General features: G+C 44.0%; 1 protein-coding gene across 1 annotated transcript in view; it reads right to left on the bottom strand.

The window, feature by feature from the left end:
• Nucleotides 1–859: 859 nt before the first annotated feature.
• Nucleotides 860–22,014, bottom strand: part of CCNF (cyclin F) — a gene marked incomplete in the record, with an annotated part of 700,297 nt that continues 679,142 nt past the window's right edge. The window contains 1 exon segment of the mRNA XM_044089259.1: nucleotides 860–1,534. Within this exon segment, the coding sequence (XP_043945194.1) occupies nucleotides 1,071–1,534 (464 nt within the window).

A 22,014-nucleotide genomic window follows, 5' to 3' on the forward strand; every position in this document is an offset into this window, starting at 1 on the left:
GCTTGCCCAGCTAGGCTGAGATCTGGACCCTATAGCTGTGCCAGTGGGGAGTCTTATTGGGGACCTGGAGAGCAAAGGAGCGACCAGCCCCGGACTGACTGTGATCTCTGTGTGCTCTTAAGGGAAATTGCACTTTACTGTGTGTGTTATCCTTTCTTCATATATGAGACGCCCTCTCTGGTGTTAGTGGTGAGGACTGAGGCTCCTTGATTGCTGGGGCCAGGGCATGGGCGTCACACTAGCTTTACTATAAAAGCCCATGTGGATGAAGTTTACAATTCGTGAACCTGCTGAGAAGATATGAAATTATAATTATTATAAAACACAATGCTTGTTGCAAATACATGCTTGTATCCCAAAGACACATACCCCTATTTTCAGCAATTGCAAAAACTTTAGTGATATGGTTAACTTCAAAAGCAAACATTTCCTTTTTTAAATATTACAGTTTTGTGCAAACGTGCAAAAACTAGCCCTGTGCCACAATAACCAAAAAGACACTAGTACTTGTGTTAGAAATACGGCTTTACACCAGTACTCCTGTGTAAACAATGACTGAGAATATGCACCCTAGACAGGATAACATGACACATCCTTAAAAAAGTGCTTTGTTTTAGGAAACAGACAGACCCCTAGCTGTACAGTGATTATGGCAATGAAATGTAAAGGTACTCCAAACCTCAGGGCTTTGTTCAGTGTTGAATCAAAATTCAAATTTGATTGCATTTTCTGCTTTTGTATAGATACTCACTACTTGGAAAAGTTATAAAAAATTAATTTCAGGGTTAACAAATGGACACAAGTCTACATGCATGATGCATGCTTTTGGCTCATATACAATATTAAAAAAAAAAAAATGTTTTGTTTAGATTAATCCCCAAGCTAATTACTGCATTCACTGTCGTAAAGTTTCTTTTAACCAGGTAGCATAAAAACATCACAAACTGTCACAGGTAGAGAAATAGAAATCAGACATATACACACAAAAATATTTCATCTGAATGCTATTCATGATAGTCAGAGTTCAAAAGCTATGAATTCCAGTTTTTAACAGTCATGCCTAGCAAGGCTTACAGTGTTGAACACTGAGAAATGTTAAATTCCTCACTGTTATGTTCTGCAGCATTTTTGCGTTTAACCTGCCCCCTGTATTCAGGGTTCTTTTGTGTATATGGGAAACAGGCAGCCTCTGAACTCCAGGGCACTGAAGCAGACAGTGAAGAATGCAAACTTGTAGATTGTTCTGAGGTAGATGAAGTTGGCACTACGTATTGTGCTGCTGTGATGGATGCTGGACTTCCAGTACACACAGAAGAATAACCAGAGCTGGGTTCTGCTTTTGGCTCACAACGCATTCGAAATGTTATGTAGCACCTTTGGGAAGTTTCACTTACTACTTCTGTGCATCTTTTGGGTGGGTTCAGTACAGCTTTCTTTTCTGGTATGTTATCTTCATCACTTGACTCAGGGCAACAGTGCTGCTGAGGATCTATACACATCATGGTCACGTCCAAAATCCCACTCGGACCTGTAACTGGATATTCCACATGCAGTTTAGACATTTTACATGCTTTGCTACCAAAGCTTCAGCATTATAAATAAATGGCTGCATTGAAGTACCATTTAGAATCAATCTTTCCTACAGTGCTACTAAATTAGAAACATAACTGTACAAAAGTTTTCCATTATATGCCATATGCAAGTATGTATCTGTCACAAAAAAATGCACAGCAATCAGAACACTACATATTACATGAAGTGCTGTAGTGTGACATAATGCAACAGAATATTAAGAGCACCTATTTCCACACTATTAGTGTTGGGTTATACAGCCTAGTCAACCTGGCAAAGTTTTTTTCACAAAGTAAGGAGGCACAGCTGTAGCTAACTATTATGACAACTGGTGCCAAACTCTGATCTGGCACCCCACCCCTTCATGTTGAGGAGCAAAAAAAAAAAAACCAGCTGCTACAGTTTATGCCAAAAATTTAGTGCTAAAGCTTTTCAGTTCTGATGGTAAATGGAGTTTTGACAAACTGGCATTGTTTTCTAAATGCCAGTAATAAACTGAAGACTGACTGGCACCTGACAATTGCACCCCTTCACCACACCCTAGCTACACCTCCAACCCAGGGGATCTGGCTGTCTGCAGTCAAAGTACACAAAAGTAACACCCTCTTGGCTTTCATACTCTGAACAATTCAGCAAAAGACAATCATATGCACCCCATAAATTTCAGATGTAGCAATTGTCATAAGGTAGATGGTAGTGACTGGCCCTAACAATGTATACTAGCAAACAGAAAACTAACTTGCTTCATGGGGCAATTCTACTATGATGTACAGGGCCAGGCTCCACAAATATATCCAATCTAATTCAATTCCAACTCCGGGATCCAGAATAAGACAACAGTGTAATGACAATGCATGTCATAACTCTGACAGAGGATTATAGTTATGACCTGTTAATGAGCTGCTTCCTATAAAGTAGGGGTCTATTCCCTCCGTTTCCTTTTGCCAACTATATGACTCTCAGCAAGTCGTTTAACCAGACAGTGCTCTGTGGCAATTGGAAAATTGGGCTAACCTCCTCAATAGTTTCCTGAATTTCATGCTAGGTTACCACCTACAAACCAGTAATACATATAGACATCACTGTCTGCCTACCATTAGGACCTAATCTAAGCACACGTGTAAGCAATCATATTGTCTACTGCCAATTTAAAAAGTACAGTTATGCAAGAACTTACCATAACAGTAAAAGTCTGATTAAATCTCTGTTTTTAGATATATATATATATATATATATATATACACACACACACACACACACACACATACACATACTTTATATCCTCAAAATACTGAAATATCGAAATTCAGTATTTTGAAGCTATAAAGTCGAATTTTTAAAACCACGAAGACTCAGAACCGCGAAATTTAAAATCTCGCACACCGGAGATTTTGAATTTTGCGCTTCTACTGCTCACGCACACACCATCCTCCCGACACACAAACACAAGCTCTCTACTACATAAAAAGCAGGGGGCAAGCCCCCTTCATCTCCATGTGGGGGGCTGGGCCTCCCCACATCCCCCTACTTAAATATTCTCACTCCAAGGTCGCACTACACACAAAACACCACCACACAAGCTACATTCTCCTCGTGCACACACATCACAGCAACAAAACACACTGACACACACCACAGCCCCTACTCAGAACCCTGACATGCACACTTACCTGAATCCATAACCACAGTGAAACCTCAGAAGCGTGAAATTCACCACCACTGGTATTCAAGGTTGTTAAATTATACGTTTCTGAACTTTTGCTGTTCTCAGGATTCCACTTTATGGGCTCAAAATACTGAATTTCCCTTTCAGTATTTCGTGCTTCTAAAGTGGAGGAGGGAAAAAAAAATATATATATATATACACACACAACACACACAATATATATATATATATATATATATATATATATATATATATATATATATATATATATATATATATACACACACACACACACACACACACACACACACACACATACACAAATACATACATACATACACACACAAAATAGAAAGGGTGTTCATACAACAGTGATCTAACTGGGCATCTAGTATTAAGGCAAGTTCTCACACAACTGTAATATGTCCTTTATTAATTACTGCGGCAGTATTCATTACATATGGGAATAATCCAAAATCCTTTCAGTGTCTGGGAGGACGAAAAAGTAGTGGAACTGGAATCCAGAATTCCTTGTAGGATAGATCTGGCAAAACCAGTCCAGGGATTTGGAGAAAGCATCAGTTTTACAGTGCTTACTAAAAATGCGAATGGAATACCTAATAGGTGCTTCTAGAATGAATCTTGTGTCCAGACCCTTGAAAATGCTACTGCTCTGGTGGAATTGGCTTTAAACTGCCCCGGACAGGATTTCCCATGGAAGGAATAATAAAAGGAGCTAGCTAAAGAAATCCATCCAGAAATGGTTTGCTTTGAGCCAAGGCTACCAAACTTCTTATCCAGAAATGGATTAGTCTGATAATTTTAGCTTCGTCAACATAAAACTTTAGCTGCAAGTGAATGGATTAGATTTCTTCATTTAAAGTTTGGATGCTTCCATTTCTTTCTTCTTTTTTTTTTATTTGACTGGAAAGGAACTGAATCTAACTAATTAATGGGAAGAGCTGAGAGTAGAGTTGTATAAGTTGCACTTACTATAGCAACTGATGTACAAATTCTTCACTGTTGCAAGAAGCCTTTGGCTGTTTGGGTTGTATCCTGTCCAGGATAGAACTAGCCAAGCTTCACAAAGCTTTGGCTCCCTCCCATACCTACAATGTGATGGCTGATTGGCCAGCTCGTTAGAGAGAAACCAACAGTCAAGAGTGTAGACAACTTCAGGACTTTCATGCCCATAGAGAGCTTATTCAGCCGAAGCCTCTAAAAGAGATATAAAGAAAAAACTTTATATTCCAACGACTAACTAAATACAGAAGATGGGTGATGCAGGGGCAAGTGGCTACTGCAGCAGTGAGAAATTTGAACATTTTGAACAACTGTATTATGTTCCTCATTTTTACTGCTGACGTCACCTTTGGCTATTTGGGTTGATTATCAATGCTTATCCAACCTGACAGGAGGAAGGATAAAGATCTAGCAGGCTCTGGAGGATCCAGATCCAGCCCTGGACCCGAAAAGGAATTCAGTCTGTAATACATTGTAAACATATGTACAAAGAACCATATCACTGCTTCTAGAATGCTACCACAGTCTACCCCTTTCCAGTATGCCATAGTAGAAGCCAGGGCTATAGTAGACATTGCCCATAATAGATTTACCATGGTGACAGTAAAACAGCAGCTGAGGATAACCATCTTGTAGTAATCTGTTTTGATGTGGGCTGTCCTTTCTTTGTCCCATCATAAAAAAATAAACAGCGGATCTATTTTTCTAATGGATTTAGTTCTGTCAAGATGGTATCTGAGCTGCCTATGCACATGTAGAATCGTCTCTCCTTGGTTCTAAGGATTTGGATAGAATGGCTTACCATGGACTTTGGACTCTGCTCCAAAGGTCAAGTCTAACTTAGTGAATCCCTCATGACAGTTGTAATGTCGAATACCAGCATTACTGACTGCCCAAATTTGTTCCCCTTCTAGACCCATGTTAGAGCTTTTTCCTAGGTCTGGAGTGTTAGAGGTTTTCGGCATTATGTTCATGCATGTTGGTATTCAGCATGACAACTTTCGAGGAAAGGTTGAGGTGCTACATACACTCGACCCTTGGAATGGTGAGATTTTAACAGTAAACCAGAAAGAACACCAGTAGATTGCCAGATAGATTCAAAGTACATCTGAAACAACTTTGTATGTAGATGAGAAATTTGTTCTTATGTTACCATATTCTCTATGGAAGGTCAGAAAAGGTTCATCCACCATGAATGCCTATAACTCAGATGCTCTTCTTGCATAGGTCAGAACAATTGGTACAGTCTTTCACTTGATTAACATTAAATTAGACTGATGAACTAGTTCAAAGGGGGACACAGTTAACTTTTCCAGCACAAAGAAAAGATATCAAGAATACTACACTTGTTTTCTATGGGGGTGCAAGATGCAAAATCCCCCTTTAGAAATAATTTTTACCAAAAACAGAGGAAACGAGGGGATCTATGGGCAGACATGCTGAAATGTCCACTAGATGAACCTTAACAGAATAATAAGAAAGGCCAGAGGAAAGTAACTCTCACAAATATTTAAGAACCAGTGGTACATAATCCTTGATAGGGCCCTAGTTAGTATCTAGGCAACTAAAAAACTTTTCTGCTTGCCAGTATAAAATTGCATAGTATCAGGCTTTCTTGCCTCATTGTAGTACCTGCTGCAAGTCCTCATTAAAGAGTTGCCAAAAAGGCATCATAACAGAATCATCCAGGCAGTTAGTTGAAGTTGTTTGAGACTATATGTATCAAACTTCCCTTTTCTTGTGATTCCAGTCTTGTGGTAATTGCCTTTGATCAATCCATAAGAGGGGAGAGCCAAAAAGGGAATCACCACAATGACTTTTGGAGAGTCCATCTGAATCTTCAATATGTTCATAAACTTGAGACAGAATAGAAATGAGTCAGATAGGATTCTACTTTTTGAAGGAAGTGTGGCAGAATATTCCCTCAAACTATCTATACAACTAAAACTTCCACATATGTGCTTGCAGTTAAGAATTCTGTATGCTAAAGTGGAGTTAAAAATTCTGAAAATCTGTCCCAAACCTTACCTTCTTTATCCATGGGAGAAGGGTTAATAATGATTAAAAGTCTGTTATCCAAATGCTGAAGAGGTTGAAATGGCTGCTGGATCAGGCTGAATATGAGAAAACAAGAATTTCTTAATGTGAGGTACTTTATAAGGTCTATCTGCCTTTTTGGAGACTGAAGGCTGAATATCATGGTTATTAGAGAACATTTAACACACCCTCCAAGGATAGCAAAATAGGAGGGGTAGGAGTAATATGTGGCACATACACTTGCAACATATCACATCATCTCCTCAGTTCAAGGGGAATATCCACTAGTTTCCACAAAAATACAGAATTAATCTTGGTAACAGTTTCAGAAAAAGAAAACCCTCCAAAACAACTGGAGAGGATGAACTTTCCTTAGGAATTTCTTTAGTGAGATTACACTCAGGTGAGTATTTCTGAGTTCCAGGATTAACAGCCTGCAACAATCTCATGTCCAAGGTAAGTAAGTTATCTTTATGAACAGACACCATGTCATCTGATGAGCTGTCTAAAAGTTTGTCTACCAGAAGAAGATGGTTCTCCTATGCCTGGACTGGACACTGGAATAGCTGTGGAGGACATAGCTGACCCACGAAGGAATAAGTGAGTGGTGTAAGCAGCAATTGTCAGCCATTACTGAGTCACTAACCAATGACTAAGACACTACCTGATCCTACAGTGACAGGACAGGCTCTTTATTGTGATGCTTTTTCTTTTTCAGTGTGGCTGGAGAACTACTATCAGGACTGAAAAGTATTATTCAGTGCGGTCATCAAGGAAGGCCTGATTGCCAAGTAAACACTGCTGGAAGAGTTGGTTGGAAGGTAAGTTGTCAAGTGCCCATAAGCAACATATGCTTATACCTCCACACAACAATCCTCTTTCAAAAGGGAAAGCACGAGCAATGTTGTTGTTTACAAGTCAAAATTCAGACACTCTTCTGAAATACAGTGAGAGAAAGAACTGAAGGCAATCCTTAAGACTTTTACATAAAAATTCCCAAAAGCAGTACTTTTTTCCACAAAGTTAGTCCCTAGCACTCAAAAATAAACCCTATTCTAAAACAGCAGCCTCTGACAAGAAACTTACAATATTGTACAAAATGTTTTTCTTAGAGTAAATACTGCTTCTAGTCGAAATAAAATATATAGTTTCTTAAAAGGGCAATAGTTTCTTTGAGAAAGGGTTAACCTGTAAGAACTTAACTGCCAGAAATAAAGCTTAAAGCCAGCTGCTGCTCATGTGAAGCTGAAGAGCTTCCTCTTCAGTCAGCAAGAAAGTACTAAAGTTATCTATACTCTGCCTGCTGATTTTCTTCCCATGGGCTAGCCAATCAACAGTCAGTGTAGGGGTGGAGCTTTGTGAAAATGGCCAGTTGACTCAACTGTGCAGATTTTTGCCTCATATTTTTGGCCTATTCCGCATAATTTTTTTTCCCCCTGGCAAATCACTGGGATGATCTGCGGATACAAGGCCACTAAATAATAACATACATTTGAGTTTCAGACTTCAAATTCTTCAGAAAATGTATAACACAAACCAGTTTTCTCTAGCAACCTTCTAAGTTTATAAGAGGAATATTTAAAATCTGTACCTATTTTTGAGCCTCCCCCCCCCCCCCCATTTTGTCAGGCTTTGTCCAGATTTCTTGCACTAAGAGGTTTAGAGGTATGCTGGTTGTTGTATCCTGGGAAGGATATGAAAAAAACAGCCAAAGGCTGCTACAGCAGTGAGAATGATTAACTTTTGCAGGATTTCTTATTCAGAGTATTTAGCTGCAAGTACAGTGATACTACTGCTGGTACATGACTGCTCTGGATTTTGGATTGGATTCCTTCATTTAAGGTTTAGCTACTTTCATTATTTTTTTTTTGATTTTTTTGCTTTTGTACCATCATTTTTTTTTATTTTGTTTTACCTTAAAACTTTCTTGGAGTTTTAAAAGTTCTTGGCTAGGAGTTAGAAAAAAAAATCCCTTTATCCTTCACAGATTGGTCATTTGCACTTCAATTCCTTTTCAATCTAGTACAACAGCAAATACTTCCTTATCGGCCATTATGCATTTCCGTGTCACCGTGTGCAGGCCTTGCTGTGCTACAATCATACAGAAGTTTATTCAAAAACAAAAAAAAGTCATTTTAAGAAGGGCAAGTGCCAGACCCCAGATGGAACCAAGTACCATGTTTGGCAGGCTGATGTGAGTGGAAAACAGCACACACAAGCACGAAGCCTACTAACTGCTTTTCACGTGCTAATGTGGGGACTGTTTATTGGTCAACAAAATACATGAAATGCTAATATCTAGCATTAATGACTCCTAGGGCAAATGTTAGATGAGATTGGGCACATTCAGGGTGGTATGGCTGTAGGCTGGACATAGCAAACAGCAGGAAAAAAATCAAGGAAGTGTTGCAAGTATCTGGAGCAGAAAACTGTACATACTACTGCAAAAGTGCACCATTAACTAAAACGCACCAACCTGTATGTGTCACAGGTTACTTCTACACTTTTCTTAAAAAAAAAAAAAAAAAAAAAAAATATTTCCAATTTCTAGTTCAGTAAATGCTTCCTGCTTTCAGAAAGAAATTCCAATCATTTTATCACACTGTACCAGCTGACCAGGAGGAAACAATCTAGTCCACAGATAGAGTGGGGACAATGCTGTACATTTAAACTTCATTTTTTGCTCTACAATTTGTTTTCAATAATTAACTTCTATGGCAATCAGGACAAAAGAGGAAAAATGTAACTAGTAAAAAGGTAAGCATTCTGACTGCACTTAACTTTGACTCTAGCTAATCAGTGGGAGGAAACTTGAAGTAGGATTTCTTACTTAAGGTTTTTAGCAGAACTGCTGACAGACTACTGTTGGTGTGTGACAGCAATGGATTCTCTTCAAAACTTTGATGCATTTCAGCTGCCTGATCATATTGTAAATCTGCTGTTGGTAACTCCTCGTAGTTTCATCACGTCATCTGCTCATTCTACTGTGCACTAAAAGATCAAACTGGAAACACCCTAGCTTGTGCTAGCTACCTGTTTTGTTTCATTGCACTTAGTGCAGATGAGAATATTCATATTAATCCCTTTTCTCCCCATTTCACTTTTAAAATCTAACATCTGGATCTAGACTACCAATCACTAGAGAGTCTAGGAACTGCTCTTAAGGAATCTTCTTGGGATTAGTGCTTCTTTTTGTCATCTGTGAGAGGAGCAAATGGGCAATGATTCCTGATCTCGGACTGGGCAGTTTGTATGGGGCTACACCAAGTGGTCTAGTTGCAGTTTTAGTGAGTACCTCTTCAAGGCTTTTGTACGGCTTGGGTTTCTGATCTATCCCGATTAACTACCAAGAGAAGCGTGGAAGACTATTACAACTGCACTGAATCCAACATTCTAGGTTAATACTACTTCTCAGAAGCAGCTTAGGATTAGTGTTACTGGTGAGAGGAGCAAAGCATCAGATTAATAGCTGTATGCAACCATGTTGAAACTGCCACCATCTCCGCTAAAGAGAGTAATGTACTTACCATAACTTGGCATATATGCTTATCCAGTGTCACTATTCCTCACAGATGGGTCTAGGATCCAACCTCTGGTCACGTAACACATACTTCACAAAGTCAGCGTGCCACACAATCTCAGCCCTTAAGGCTAAGCAACACACCTTAATACACTAGTAATTGGAGATTCTATTGTCAGGCACACTGACGTCCCACTCACCAGACTGAATAAGGAGAGGGTCACGGTAAGCTGCCTGTCGGGGGCCAGGATCCGCCACATAACACAAGCACTCAGGTCACTCAACAGCAGGTACAAATATGACTCAGTCATTGTCCATGTTGGTGTGAACGACCGGAGACGTACCTCCCTGGACTACATGAAAAGAGACATTGAGGAGCTCTCGGATCATGTAGCCCAGGCCGGTACGACCCTGACCCTGAGTAGCATCTTAACCTCACCAAGAATTATACCACAGTATAAGGACAAAATGATCAATTTTAACAATTGGCTAGATTATTGGTGTCAAAGGGGATCCAGTGTTTGTCAGCCTGGGATGACATGCTCGACAAGCCACGATGCTTCGCCAGAGACGGCTTGCACCTGTCACCCCTGGGCTTTCGTATACTGGCAAAGGCTCTTGCTACCCCCATAGTGTCTTTTTTAGGCAAGGCTCAGAAGACAAAACCACCACCATAGACAATGCCAGTAACAAAAAACTAAGGGTAATGCTACTCAACGCCAGAAGTCTAAACCTAAAGATGCACACACTCGAGGCACTCCTCAGCATGGAGAAAATAGATATCTGTGCAGTGACAGAAACCTGGTTCAAGGCTCCAGAGAGCACCCCAGCATTATCAGGATATAACTCTTACCACTCCTTTCAGCCCCAGAACTCGGACCGAAATACTAAAGGCGGGGGAGTATCCTTCTTTATCAAGGATACCAACACCTCTAGGTTAGTGGCACTGCATGAGGCGGAAGAGACCATCCAGGTGCAACTAACTGTAGGTAAAACCGCTTTTCAGTTTATAGCTTGCTATAAGATCACCTACCCCGACTCAGGACCCCCACTCGGCATTCCTGAGAACACTGGAAAACATAAAGGTCCAACCAAACACCATGGTATTGGGGGATTTCAACTATCCAAACATTGACTGGGAAAACTACTCAAGCCCCAGCTCATTTGCTCAACGGTTCCTTGAGTTTATAAACTCAAATGCCCTGGAACAACTGGTTAACACACCCACTAGAGGGGACAACATTATTGGACTTGGTCATCACCAACATGGGGGCTAAATGCTCTATACCAGAGGTAAACCCATCATTGGTAAGATCAGACCATAAAATAATCACATTGGACATCCATATCCCGACCCCTCCCCCGGCCAAGATGACTGTGAAAATTTCTCAAAAGCAAACTTCACACTCCAAGACCAAGGTGGTAAGCTTCAAAGCACCAGAGCATATGGAAAATGAAACCCAAACTGCAGAATCCTTTACAACTGCACTCTATGAGCACCTGCTGAAATGCATGGATAGTGCCATCCCAAGTAAAACCAAGACTCACGCCTCTAAAAACAGGAGGCCAGTCTGGTGGACCCCTGCCATAAATAAACTATACAACAGAAGGAGAAAACTATTGCATGAGAGGGCAAAATCCCAAAAAGCTAGGGCATCCCTGATCAGTACTAGTAAGAAACTTAGATCCCTCATAAAATCATCTAAAGCCAGCTTTGAAAAGAAGATTGCCAAAGACTCTAAGGACAATCACAAGGCGTTCTTTAGCTACATCAAGAACCTGAGAGGCAACTCTCAGATATGCTCTATGCTGGTGCGAAATGGCACAAAATTCACTGAACCCACAGACATAGCCAATATCCTGGCGGACAGGTTCAGTGCAATCTTTACCCCCCCTTCCCCACCAAAAGAGCCGGTGTCTATCCCAGAAGAATGCAATCCCCCGGACATCACAGACACACAGGTGAAAGCAGCTCTCGCCAAAGTAAAAAACACTGCATCAATGGGACCGGATGGTATCCCGGGATGTGTAATACACAAACTCCAAAATGAACTAAATTCACTGTTCCAACTCAGCCTAACAACAGGCTATGTACTCAAAGAATGGCGTACAGCAACAGTGATCCCGCTCCACAAAGGTGGTGCCACAATGGATCCAGGGAACTATCGACCTATAAGCTTGACCAGTCTGGTCTGCAAGGCCATGGAGCACATTATTATGGATCTCATAAACAATGATATTGGGAACCTCCAGACACTGGACCCTACCCAATTCAGCTTAGTTAAGGGCAGATCATGTCTCTTAATCCTGGTTGACTTCTTCGCGACAGTAACCAAAGCCATCGATGAGGGAAAGGTGGTCCACACAGTCTATCTGGACCTAGCAAAGGCCTTCGACACAATACCCCACTCTGTTATCATAAACTTACTAGCCTTAATATTAACCCATATGTCACTAGATGGGTCGCAAACTGGCTCAAGGATAGAACTCACATGGTCAGAGTCACGGGTGCCATGTCCGACTCTAAGCCAGTTACAAGTGGTGTCCCACAGGGCTCAGTCCTGGGACCTCTCGTTCGGTATATACTTCTCTGAAGTACAGGCAAACATAGGAGGTCTATGGCTTAACCAAGTTCGCAGACGACTGCAAACTGGGAGCCATAATCGACTCACCGGCTGACACAAGCATCCTCCAGAAGGGCCTTACAGAGACGGATACCTGGTGTCAGAGCTATGGCCTCAAGCTAAATGCCAAAAAATGCATAGTCGTCCCCTTTGGGAAAAACAAAATACCCACAAACAACAACATAGCAGGAACTCCACTAAGTACGGAAGAGGTAATTAGAGACCTGGGGACCCAAGTAGATAGTAACCTCACCTTTGACAATCACATTGCCAAAGTGGTTAGAAAAACCTTCTATATAGCCCACCTAATCACGAAAGGGTTCACATCTAGATCTAGAGAGGTCATTGTGCCCTTCTACTCATCACTAATTAGGCCCATAATTGAGTACAATGCCCCATTTGGGATGTACCTGACTCGACAATTGCAACAGCTGGAGAGACCCCAGAAATACCTCACCAAGAGGATAGTGGGCCTCAAACAGATGCCCTATGCAGCACGACTTAAACTCCAACTCTACTTTGTTGCCTACCGCCTAACTCAGAGGCGATCTCTGCCTGACGTACAAGGTCATGTCTAACCCAGAATTGTTAGACATGCTCCATCTCAAGAAAAAACAAATCCATTAGAGCTACACGCTCCAGGGATGTTAACCTTGGCACAACAATAAACGGGACATGCTGGAGGGATAGATTCATATCCCAAAGGCTTCCCTCGCTCTGGAATAGAATCCCAGTCCATGTTAGACAGAGCCCCTCTCTGACCCTCTTCAAGACAAAACTTGACGAGTGGATGGGAAATCGTAAATTTACCCCCGGAATCACTTCATTAGCCCTGCTGGACAGAGGCTCAGGAATCTAACCTAAAAGGGTGGAGAAAGCCAACACATTCTGGCTAGGCTTGTAAATGCCCTAGGGCAGATAGCCTAGTACATACCTATGAACCTATCCGAACTGGCCACTTCTCAGGTAGCTCCAGATCTCAAGCTCCTCCCCTTCCCATAATTCCCTGCTACCCTCTAACCCTCAGATCGAGTTTGCTAAATTAGCTGAAATGCAGAGACAACACCTGAAACTGAAGTCAAAAATTTCTCGCCAGGACCAACCCACTTCAGCCTCACCAGGCCTTCCAGAAGGAAGAGGGAAGGGCAGGAATGACTACACTGGACAGCACAGATACCAAGTTATGTTAAGTACATAACTCTTTATCTGATGCTATCCGTGTCATTATTCCTCAGAGATGGGGCAGAAACACCAGCTACAATGTACCCTGGGTGGCCTCAAGGAAGGATATGCCAGAGCACAGAGGAACCAAAGGAAGTCCTGTTCTTTGATACCAAATCCAATTTGTAGTGCAAAATTAAGGTATGAGGATTAGACCAAGTTGTAGCAGCACAGATCTCATCAAGGGAATGTCTAGCCAAGAGGGCCAATGATGTAGCAATAGACCTAGTGGAGTGGGCCTCAACTGGTCTGGATAGTTGCAAATTCCAACTAGCATAAATGAACGAAATAGAACCAGCAATTCACCTGGAGATAGTCACTTTGGCAACTGCCTGACCCCTTCTGTTTTGGGGGAAAGCCACGAAAAGTTGGTCTGACTTCCTAAATTCCTCAGTCCTTGTCAAATAAAAATGCAACTGTCTGTGGACATCTAAACAATGCAAGATATATTCTCCTTGATTAGAGTAATCAGGGAAGAAAACCGGACGTTGAATAACTGATTGAGATTTGCTTCCAAGGCCACTTTGGGGAGAAAGGAAGGATTTGTTCTAAGACTCACACTATCCTTGTTAAAAATCAGATAGTGGCTTAATGCACAGTGCCTGTAGTTCCAAGACCCTCTTGGCAGAAGTAATGGCTATTAAGAAGGCTGTCTTCCAGGACAGGGATTTAATGTCGTACAAACTAGCAGGTTCAAATGGCTTTTGGGTTACAGACTGCAGTACCAAGGTCAAATCACATGGAGGTGATGGATTGTTAATATGAGGCTGAAGGAAAACTCCTTTCATAAAGGCTTTGCACAACTTGGAAGAAAAGCCAGGCTCATTTCTGACATGGAAATTAGAGATGGCAGCCAACTGGAGCTCAAAAGTAGAGAAACTCATCCCATCCTGAAAGAGGGAAGATAAGAAGAGCAATAAATCAGGAATAGGGTTTGAAAAGGGGTCTAGATTCAGTTGTCTGGCCCAAATGGAAAACCTTCTCGATTTACTGGAATACACTTTCTTCATAGATGGATTCTGTGAAGCCAAAATGTTTCCTCATCGGGGAAGGAAGCCTGGACTGAATCCAAATTACTGAAACCGGAGAAACCATGCAGCTAGACGAAGGGTCTGGAGTCTGGGAAGTGGAAGCTCCCAGGGGTGGGAGAGAAGATCCAGAATGGGATCCAGTATCCAAGGGGGATACACTTCAGATGAGTCCTTAGGAAGGAGAACCACGCTTGACAAGGCCAGAAAGGGGCAATGAGGATGAGAGCTTTTCAGGCAACAAGTTTTTTGTAAGACTTTGGATATTAGGGGAATATGAGTGTAAATGTAGGACCCAGAGGCCAATCGTGAACAAGAGCGCCCCTGGGTGACTCCCCCACTGGGGAATCAGGACAAAGTAATTGCTGCACTTGTTGATCAGGGAAGCAAAAAGGCTGCATCATGGTTGACCCTAATGATCGAAGATCTGCCTCTCCACTGACAGATTCAGGGACCAACCTTGAGGACTCGAGCTGGACCTATTGAGTTTGTCAGTCAGCATGTTGGAACTCCCGGTATATGGGCTGCAAATAAGAAAGCGCCTGGAAGACATCGCCCACTCCCACACTCTCGTGGCCTCTCTGCATAGAGGATAAGACCATGTTTCCCCTTGCTTGTTATGTACCAGCTTACAGCCATGTTTGTTTGCTGAATTGCTATCGTCCCCAGAGGAAGGCCGTCCTGAAAAGTTTGCAAAGTTAAAAGGACTGCTCTCATCTCCAGGACACAGATGTGCAATTTGGTCTCTATAGGGGACCACATGCCTTGGACCATCCTGCCCTGAAAATGCCCCCACCCCAGAGAGACATCCATGGTCACTGTGGCCTTGGGAAGACAAAATGGCCTGCCTAGAAATAGGTCCAGAGTCTGAAGCTACCAAGTATATGACTCCTGCATACCTGTATCAATTTTATCATCATAGACATGGACTGAGACAGAAAGGACCACTGGAGTGCCAGGGTCCACTGGAGAACTTGCATATGATACTTGGCGAGAGGCACCATCTGAATGGCAGCCGCCATAGAGCATAGTGCTTTGACAATCAAATGAAGAGGTGGGCGTGTTAGATTCAACTACAGAGAGAGAACCTTGATCCTGAATCAACTAGACCCTGTGGGGGTACCAGTGATGCAGTCTCTGATTTTGTGTCCAACTGTACTCCAAAGAATTCCAGGTTTTGGCTGGGACCTAGATTTGACTTGGGCAGGTTCACTGTGATCTCTAGATGCTGGAAAAGCTTAAGGACATACCTGGTTGCCAGTGTTAGTCGATGCCTCATGTGAGCCATTAGGAACCAATCGTCCAGATACAGAAAAACCTGGAAACCCTGCAGCCAGAGATGAGCTGTCACCACTGCCATACATTTGGTAAATACCTGGAGAGCTTTGGTGAGTCCAAAGGACAGGGCTCTGAACTGATAACTGGCCCCTAGCCAAAAGTGTAAATGTCTCCTGGAGCATATGCCAATCTTTATAAGGTAGTACACATCTTTGAGATCCACTGAACAGCCAATCATCCTTGTGCAAGAGGGATAGAATGGACTGTACAGTAACCATCTGGAACTTGGACTTCTTGACAGAAGGGTTTAGTTCACAGATCCAGAATCAGACAGGTCCCCAGCCTTTTTTGGCACCAAAAAGGAATGAGAGTAAGTTTGGGACCCTCTCTGCCCTTTTGGGACCTCTCGAAGACTATCGAAGGAAGTCTTGCACCTCCAGATAGAGCAACTCCCTTTGATGGGGTGGAATGTCGGGGAGAGATCTTCGAGGGGGCTGGGAAAAGGGAATGGAGTAACCTCTGGAAATAACATTTAACACCCTCTGATCGGAAGTGAGACATGCCCGGGCTAGTGGGTGGAGGGAGACGACGGCTCACAACTGCCTCCAGGGCAGGACAGTTGGGCATTGTAGCAGGAGCACTGGAAGGGCTTCTCTGAGAAGGGTTCCCGAAAGCCTTGATTTTGTGGACCCCCCTCTGCCCCTAGGGCAGCATCTACAGTTGACTCCCCTGCTCTGGCCTGTGGAAGAGGATTCCTGGAAAGCATCCTGAAAGGAAGACAGAGTCCTCCAGAACCAAAGCTTCTTACCACCTCTCTGGGTCTTAGAAGAGGACCTCTGGGGGGTGGGGGAGAAAACCTGATTCCTACCATGGCAAAAGTCTTGCCTTCCTACTCACTGCGAGTTAAGGCCACTTTAACAGATAGTTCAAACAAATATGAGTGGAACATTCAAAAGTTATGTTCAGAAAGGATGCCTTAAAGGGTTGCATGAACCCACAAAGACAAAGTCAAGCAGGACGCCTGATGTGCCTGCCGAAAGACAGCTGGCCTCTGCAGTACTGTAGATCAACCTCCAGGCATTCACTAAGGAGGTTGGAGTGGACAGTCTCAGAGACTTGCTTGAAGCTCTCGAGGCAACAGCTCTGACAGGGAAGTGGCAAGCTTCAAAACCAAATCCCTTTGAAGCCAGATAAAGTGGGCCAAGTAATTGGTTGCTTTCAGACCAAAAGAAGCAGAGGCAAACGCACGCTTTTAAAAGTGGTCAATCTGTTGGGACTCGCTTTTCGGGGGATGGATCAAGAAGCTCTGCTCAGCTAGCTCCTTCTTGGAAGCAGTGGCCACCATGATGGCATTGACTGGGACCTCTGTTCCCAAAAGACTTGTCCTGAGCGGGGACTGAGAAACTCCTCTGCCTTCTTGGGCATGGGTTCCCCGCCCTGCTGGCGAGGAGGTCCACAGGCTCATCAGCAGGGGGGGAAACCCCAGGTAGAAGATGGGTTTGTCCCGAACGCCTTCAGAAACATGGACTCTTCCAAAGACGGGGTTTGGGAAGACCATCCACCTCTCTGAGGACTTCCAGGATGTCTCCAAAGGAAACCTCCTCAGGTGGAAGTCTGGAGGACCAGTCTCCCTCCTCAAAATCCATGCCCTCGGTAAAGGGCTCTCTGGGGGAGTCCAGGTGCCTCCTTTAACACATTCTCTTTCAATGAGGCTCCTTCGCAGTGGACTCAGGGGAGTACTCGGAAGAGATGGATACCCCAAGTGGGGCAGTGCCCGACTGAAGGTGTTCGCGAGGGAGCTGACTCTGAATGGATGATGAGGCCTCAGCACCCAAACCTGGGAAAGGCTGGGGAGGACCTTCGGAAGAAGGAGAGGTAGCTACCAAATTGGAGAAGGTCCTCTCTACCACCGAGAAGGCCAACCAACTGGACGAAGCCCCTTTCCCATCCCCTGTGGCTGGGGCCATCTGGGAAGGGAGAAGGGACCATGATGTAGCACCTAAGCCTCTGGACGATATCAGCCCTGAGCTGTTCAGTGCCAAGCACCCAAGGGAAGGGAGGGGTCCAAAAAATACAGGCTCAAACCCATCCCCAGGGAACCATTACTGATCCCTTGGAGACAAGGCCCACTCTGGTCTGAAGGCTGAGGAACAGAGCCGGCCAGGGGACCATAATGGTGTCGAGAAGGGAGTGATTCTTGACAACGTCAGCTTCTCACTGCAAATTCCAGGGTCCTGACATTCCAATTCCTTCTGGACCCAAAGAGGAGAGTGGAGACTTGTGGAAGTGGAGGGACCCTAGCCGCATGGACTGGGGACAACAGCACGATTTGGACTTTTAGGAAACTTATCCTATCCATGCTTGAGGGAAGGAGACTTCTGGACGAAACTGAGGTGTGGTCAGATCTGGCCTTGGATTTTGAAGTCCTGTGACTCTGAGCAGGAGAGCAGCTCAGATATCTCTGATCTGGCCAGTTCCGGGAGGAGAACCCTCTGAAACAGGAGGAGCTGATGCTACTGTCGGATCTGACAATCTGATGGAGTCCAAGGACTTGGAAGCTGTACTAGATGGATCCGAAGATCTCTGGTCTGGTGGGATCTTGGATCAGAGAGCCTGATTCAAAGATCTGCAGATGACAGACCTCGGATCAGAAGCTGAAGAAGCTGGACTCTGATCTGGGGGATCTGTGTTCCGAGAGCTTTGGCTTTTTAGGAAGAGAAGACACCCCAGATATAGGTAGTCTCTCCTTCAGTTCCTATGTAGACGTGGAAGGGGGTGTCCGATGACAGAGGGCCCCACTTTGCCCAGCCTTTAAGGAGGAGTTTGTTGCGGCAACCTACAAGGACCCTGGGGTTGAATGCGGCACTGATGTCACATTCAACCTATGGGTGTGCTGATTCTAGACAGTATAGACACTCCTTTCGTGCGAGTCAGAGCATGGCATCTTCCGACTGCATGAGGAGCATCTCGAAGCCCACAGGCTTATCAGCCATATCAAAAAGACAACCACCACACACACAGTCAAACTAACTCAGAGAGAGAAAAAGACTACTCTAGCACTTGAAAGGGGGGAGGGGAGAACCTACCTAAACACCCACTAGATTCTGTTATGAAGGGGTGGAATACAGAGAAAAGGGCCAGCTATGGAAATAATACACTAAAAGGAGGAAACAGAAAAAGGCAACAAAAAAGCACCACTTTTCTAAAATCCTACACTTGAGCCTGGACCATGTCTTGAACAATTCAGCAGCAAACGAGATCTGAGGTTTAGATGGTAGCAGGGGATTAGGGGAAGGGGGAGCTTCAGCTCTCTATCCGTCTGTGAGGAATGATGACACAGATGGCATCAGATCAGAGAGTTAACACCTCATAGACATTACTCCCCCCTTCAGTCCACATTAGTATTCACCTGTAACAAGAACTTATGTACTCACCATAACGTTCGATGTATGTAGTTCATCTTGCCTCACATTCTTACCCGTGGGTTCGGAGTCGAATGTCGGCTCCGACTTGGCCAACTTTTCTAGCTCGAAATCTTTCTATTGGCTGGGTTAAGGTGGTATCCCATGCTGCATTGCTCTCTATCCCCAGATCTAGTTTGCTGCGACCCCCAGCACTCATTCTCCATGCATACCACCACCTAAGGAAAGGAAGAACAAACCTGAAGGAAGCTCTGAAACCAGACCTAACCTCCAGATCCTCCAGGACGGGGGATGGTGGAGGGGTAAAAGTAAGAATGTGAGGCGAGATGGACTACATACATCGGAATGTTATGGTGAGTACATAACTTCTTGATGTTATGTAGTCCGATCTCGCCTACTTTCTTACCTGTGGGACAGCGTCCCTAGCACCTAAATCCTGGGAGGTTCAGTGGAAAATACTCCTGAGCACTGTGGAATCAAAGGAAGACCTGCCCCTAGATACCACATCCAACTTGTAATGAGTAACAAAGGTGTGAGGAGATGCCCAAGTAGCCGCAGCACAAATATCATCCATAGCCAATCTGGCCTGATAGGCTATAGATGTAGATACAGACAGAGTAGAGTGAGCCTTCACCCGAATGGTAAATCTTTACCTTCAGAGGAATAAATGAAAGAAATACAACTGGAGATCCACCTGGACATTGTGACTTTGGAGACAGGAGACCCAATTCTGTTTTCCGAAAAGGAAACAAACTGATCAGATTTTCTGAGGTGTCTCGTTCTGTGCAGATAAAAACATAATTGTCTGTGTACATCCAATTGATGAAATTTGAATTCTGCCTGGTTTGAGAACTGGGGAAAAAACACTGGCAACTCAATAGATTGATTACGGTTACTGACTGACGCCACTTTGGGAAGAAAGGACAGGTTCGGTCTGAGAAAAACCCTGTCCTTATGAAAAATCAAATAAGGGGGTTTGATTGATAACGCTTGAAGCTCCGAAACGCGTATGGCTGACGTGATGGATACTAAAAAGACAGTCTTCCAAGTTATGAATTTTAAATCACAAGTGGCTGCAGGCTCAAAGGGGGATGAAGTAAGAGCCTGTAGAACAAAGTTTAAATCCCAAGGCATGACAGGTTCCGATACCGGAGGACGAAGTAACAAGAGTGCCCTTCAGAAAAGCCTTACAGAGTCCATGTGCCATCAGGCTAGGCTCGTCTGCAACATGAAAGGTAGAAATCGCCGCCACTTGGACTTTAATGGTATTGGACGCTGAACCCTGGTTAAAGAGCATAGGCAAGAACTCCAATACAGACAAAACTGGAGCTGTGTGTCAATCTTTTGGGTATGCGCCCAGATCGAAAACCTCTTCCATTTACTGTAAAAAATCTTCCTGGTCGATGGCTTATAAGAGGAAGATAAAATATGAACCACCTCCGGTGAGAAATGATGAAGCCTAACTAATGATGGAAGTGGAGTAGCCAGGCTGTCAACTGGACTGTCCGAAGAGAGGGTTGGCACTGCCCTGATATGTGTGTCAGTAAGTCTGGTTGTGGGTCCAGAATCCAAGGAGCGTCCATGAGATAGGGATGGAGAAAGGGGAACCAAATTTGACGAGGCCAGTGTGGGTCAATCAGAATCATTCTGCTGCCCAAGGATTGTGCTTTCTGAATAACCTTTGACAGCAAGGGGACCCGAGGGAAGGCATATAATAGACCGGAGGGCCAATCGTGGACTAGAGCGTCCATGGGTGACTCCCCCTGAGGGGGGATCAACGTGAAGTAGCTGCTGCATTTGACATTGAGGGGGCTGGCAAAAAGGTCACAGCAAGGCTGACCCCACCTGCAGAAGATCCATTCCGCAACTTGACAGTTCAGGGACCACTCGTAAGGCATCACAATAGCTCTGCTTAGCCTGTCTGTGATCACATTGGACTTCCCGGAATGTGCGTTGCCACCAGAAAACGTTGGGAAGACACTGCCCACTGCCACACTCGCATGGCCTCTGCACAGGGGATATGATTTGGTTCCTCCCTGCTTGTTCAGATACCACACCACTGACATTGTCCGAGTGGACTGCAATAGGCCCGAGAGAAAGAAAACTCTGAAGTGCTTGCAACGCTAGTAGCACAGCTCTCATCTCCAGGACATTGATATGCAGATGAATTAGTAGATGCCTGGTGGTGGCAGTAAGGAGCCAGTAGTCCAGATATGGAAACACTTGGAATCCCTGACGTCTCAAGTGAGCAGTCACGACTGCAATGCATTTGGTAAACACCCTGGGGGCTGTGGTGAGACCAAAGGGCAGGGCTCGAAATTGAAAATGACTGGCTCCCAACCGGAAGCGTAGGTGACTTCTGGATGCCCTGTCCATCTTGATGTGGTAGTAAGCATCCTTGAGGTCGATGGAGCACATCCACACTTCTTTTCCCAACAATGGGAGAATAAACTGCAATGTGTCCATTCGGAAATTGGACTTTTGCACATGGGGTTTCAATTGGCTGAGATCCAATATGGGTCTCAGGTCCCCTGTCCTTTTCGGCAACAAAAAAAATCTGGAGTAAGTCCCTAATCCGATCTGGCCTGAGAGGGCATGTTGGATGGCTCCTTTCTCTAGCAGC

This window comes from Protopterus annectens, chromosome 12.part0 (assembly GCF_019279795.1).
Source record: "Protopterus annectens isolate FY-2018-M chromosome 12.part0, PAN1.0, whole genome shotgun sequence".
Lineage (NCBI taxonomy): Eukaryota > Metazoa > Chordata > Ceratodontiformes > Protopteridae > Protopterus > Protopterus annectens.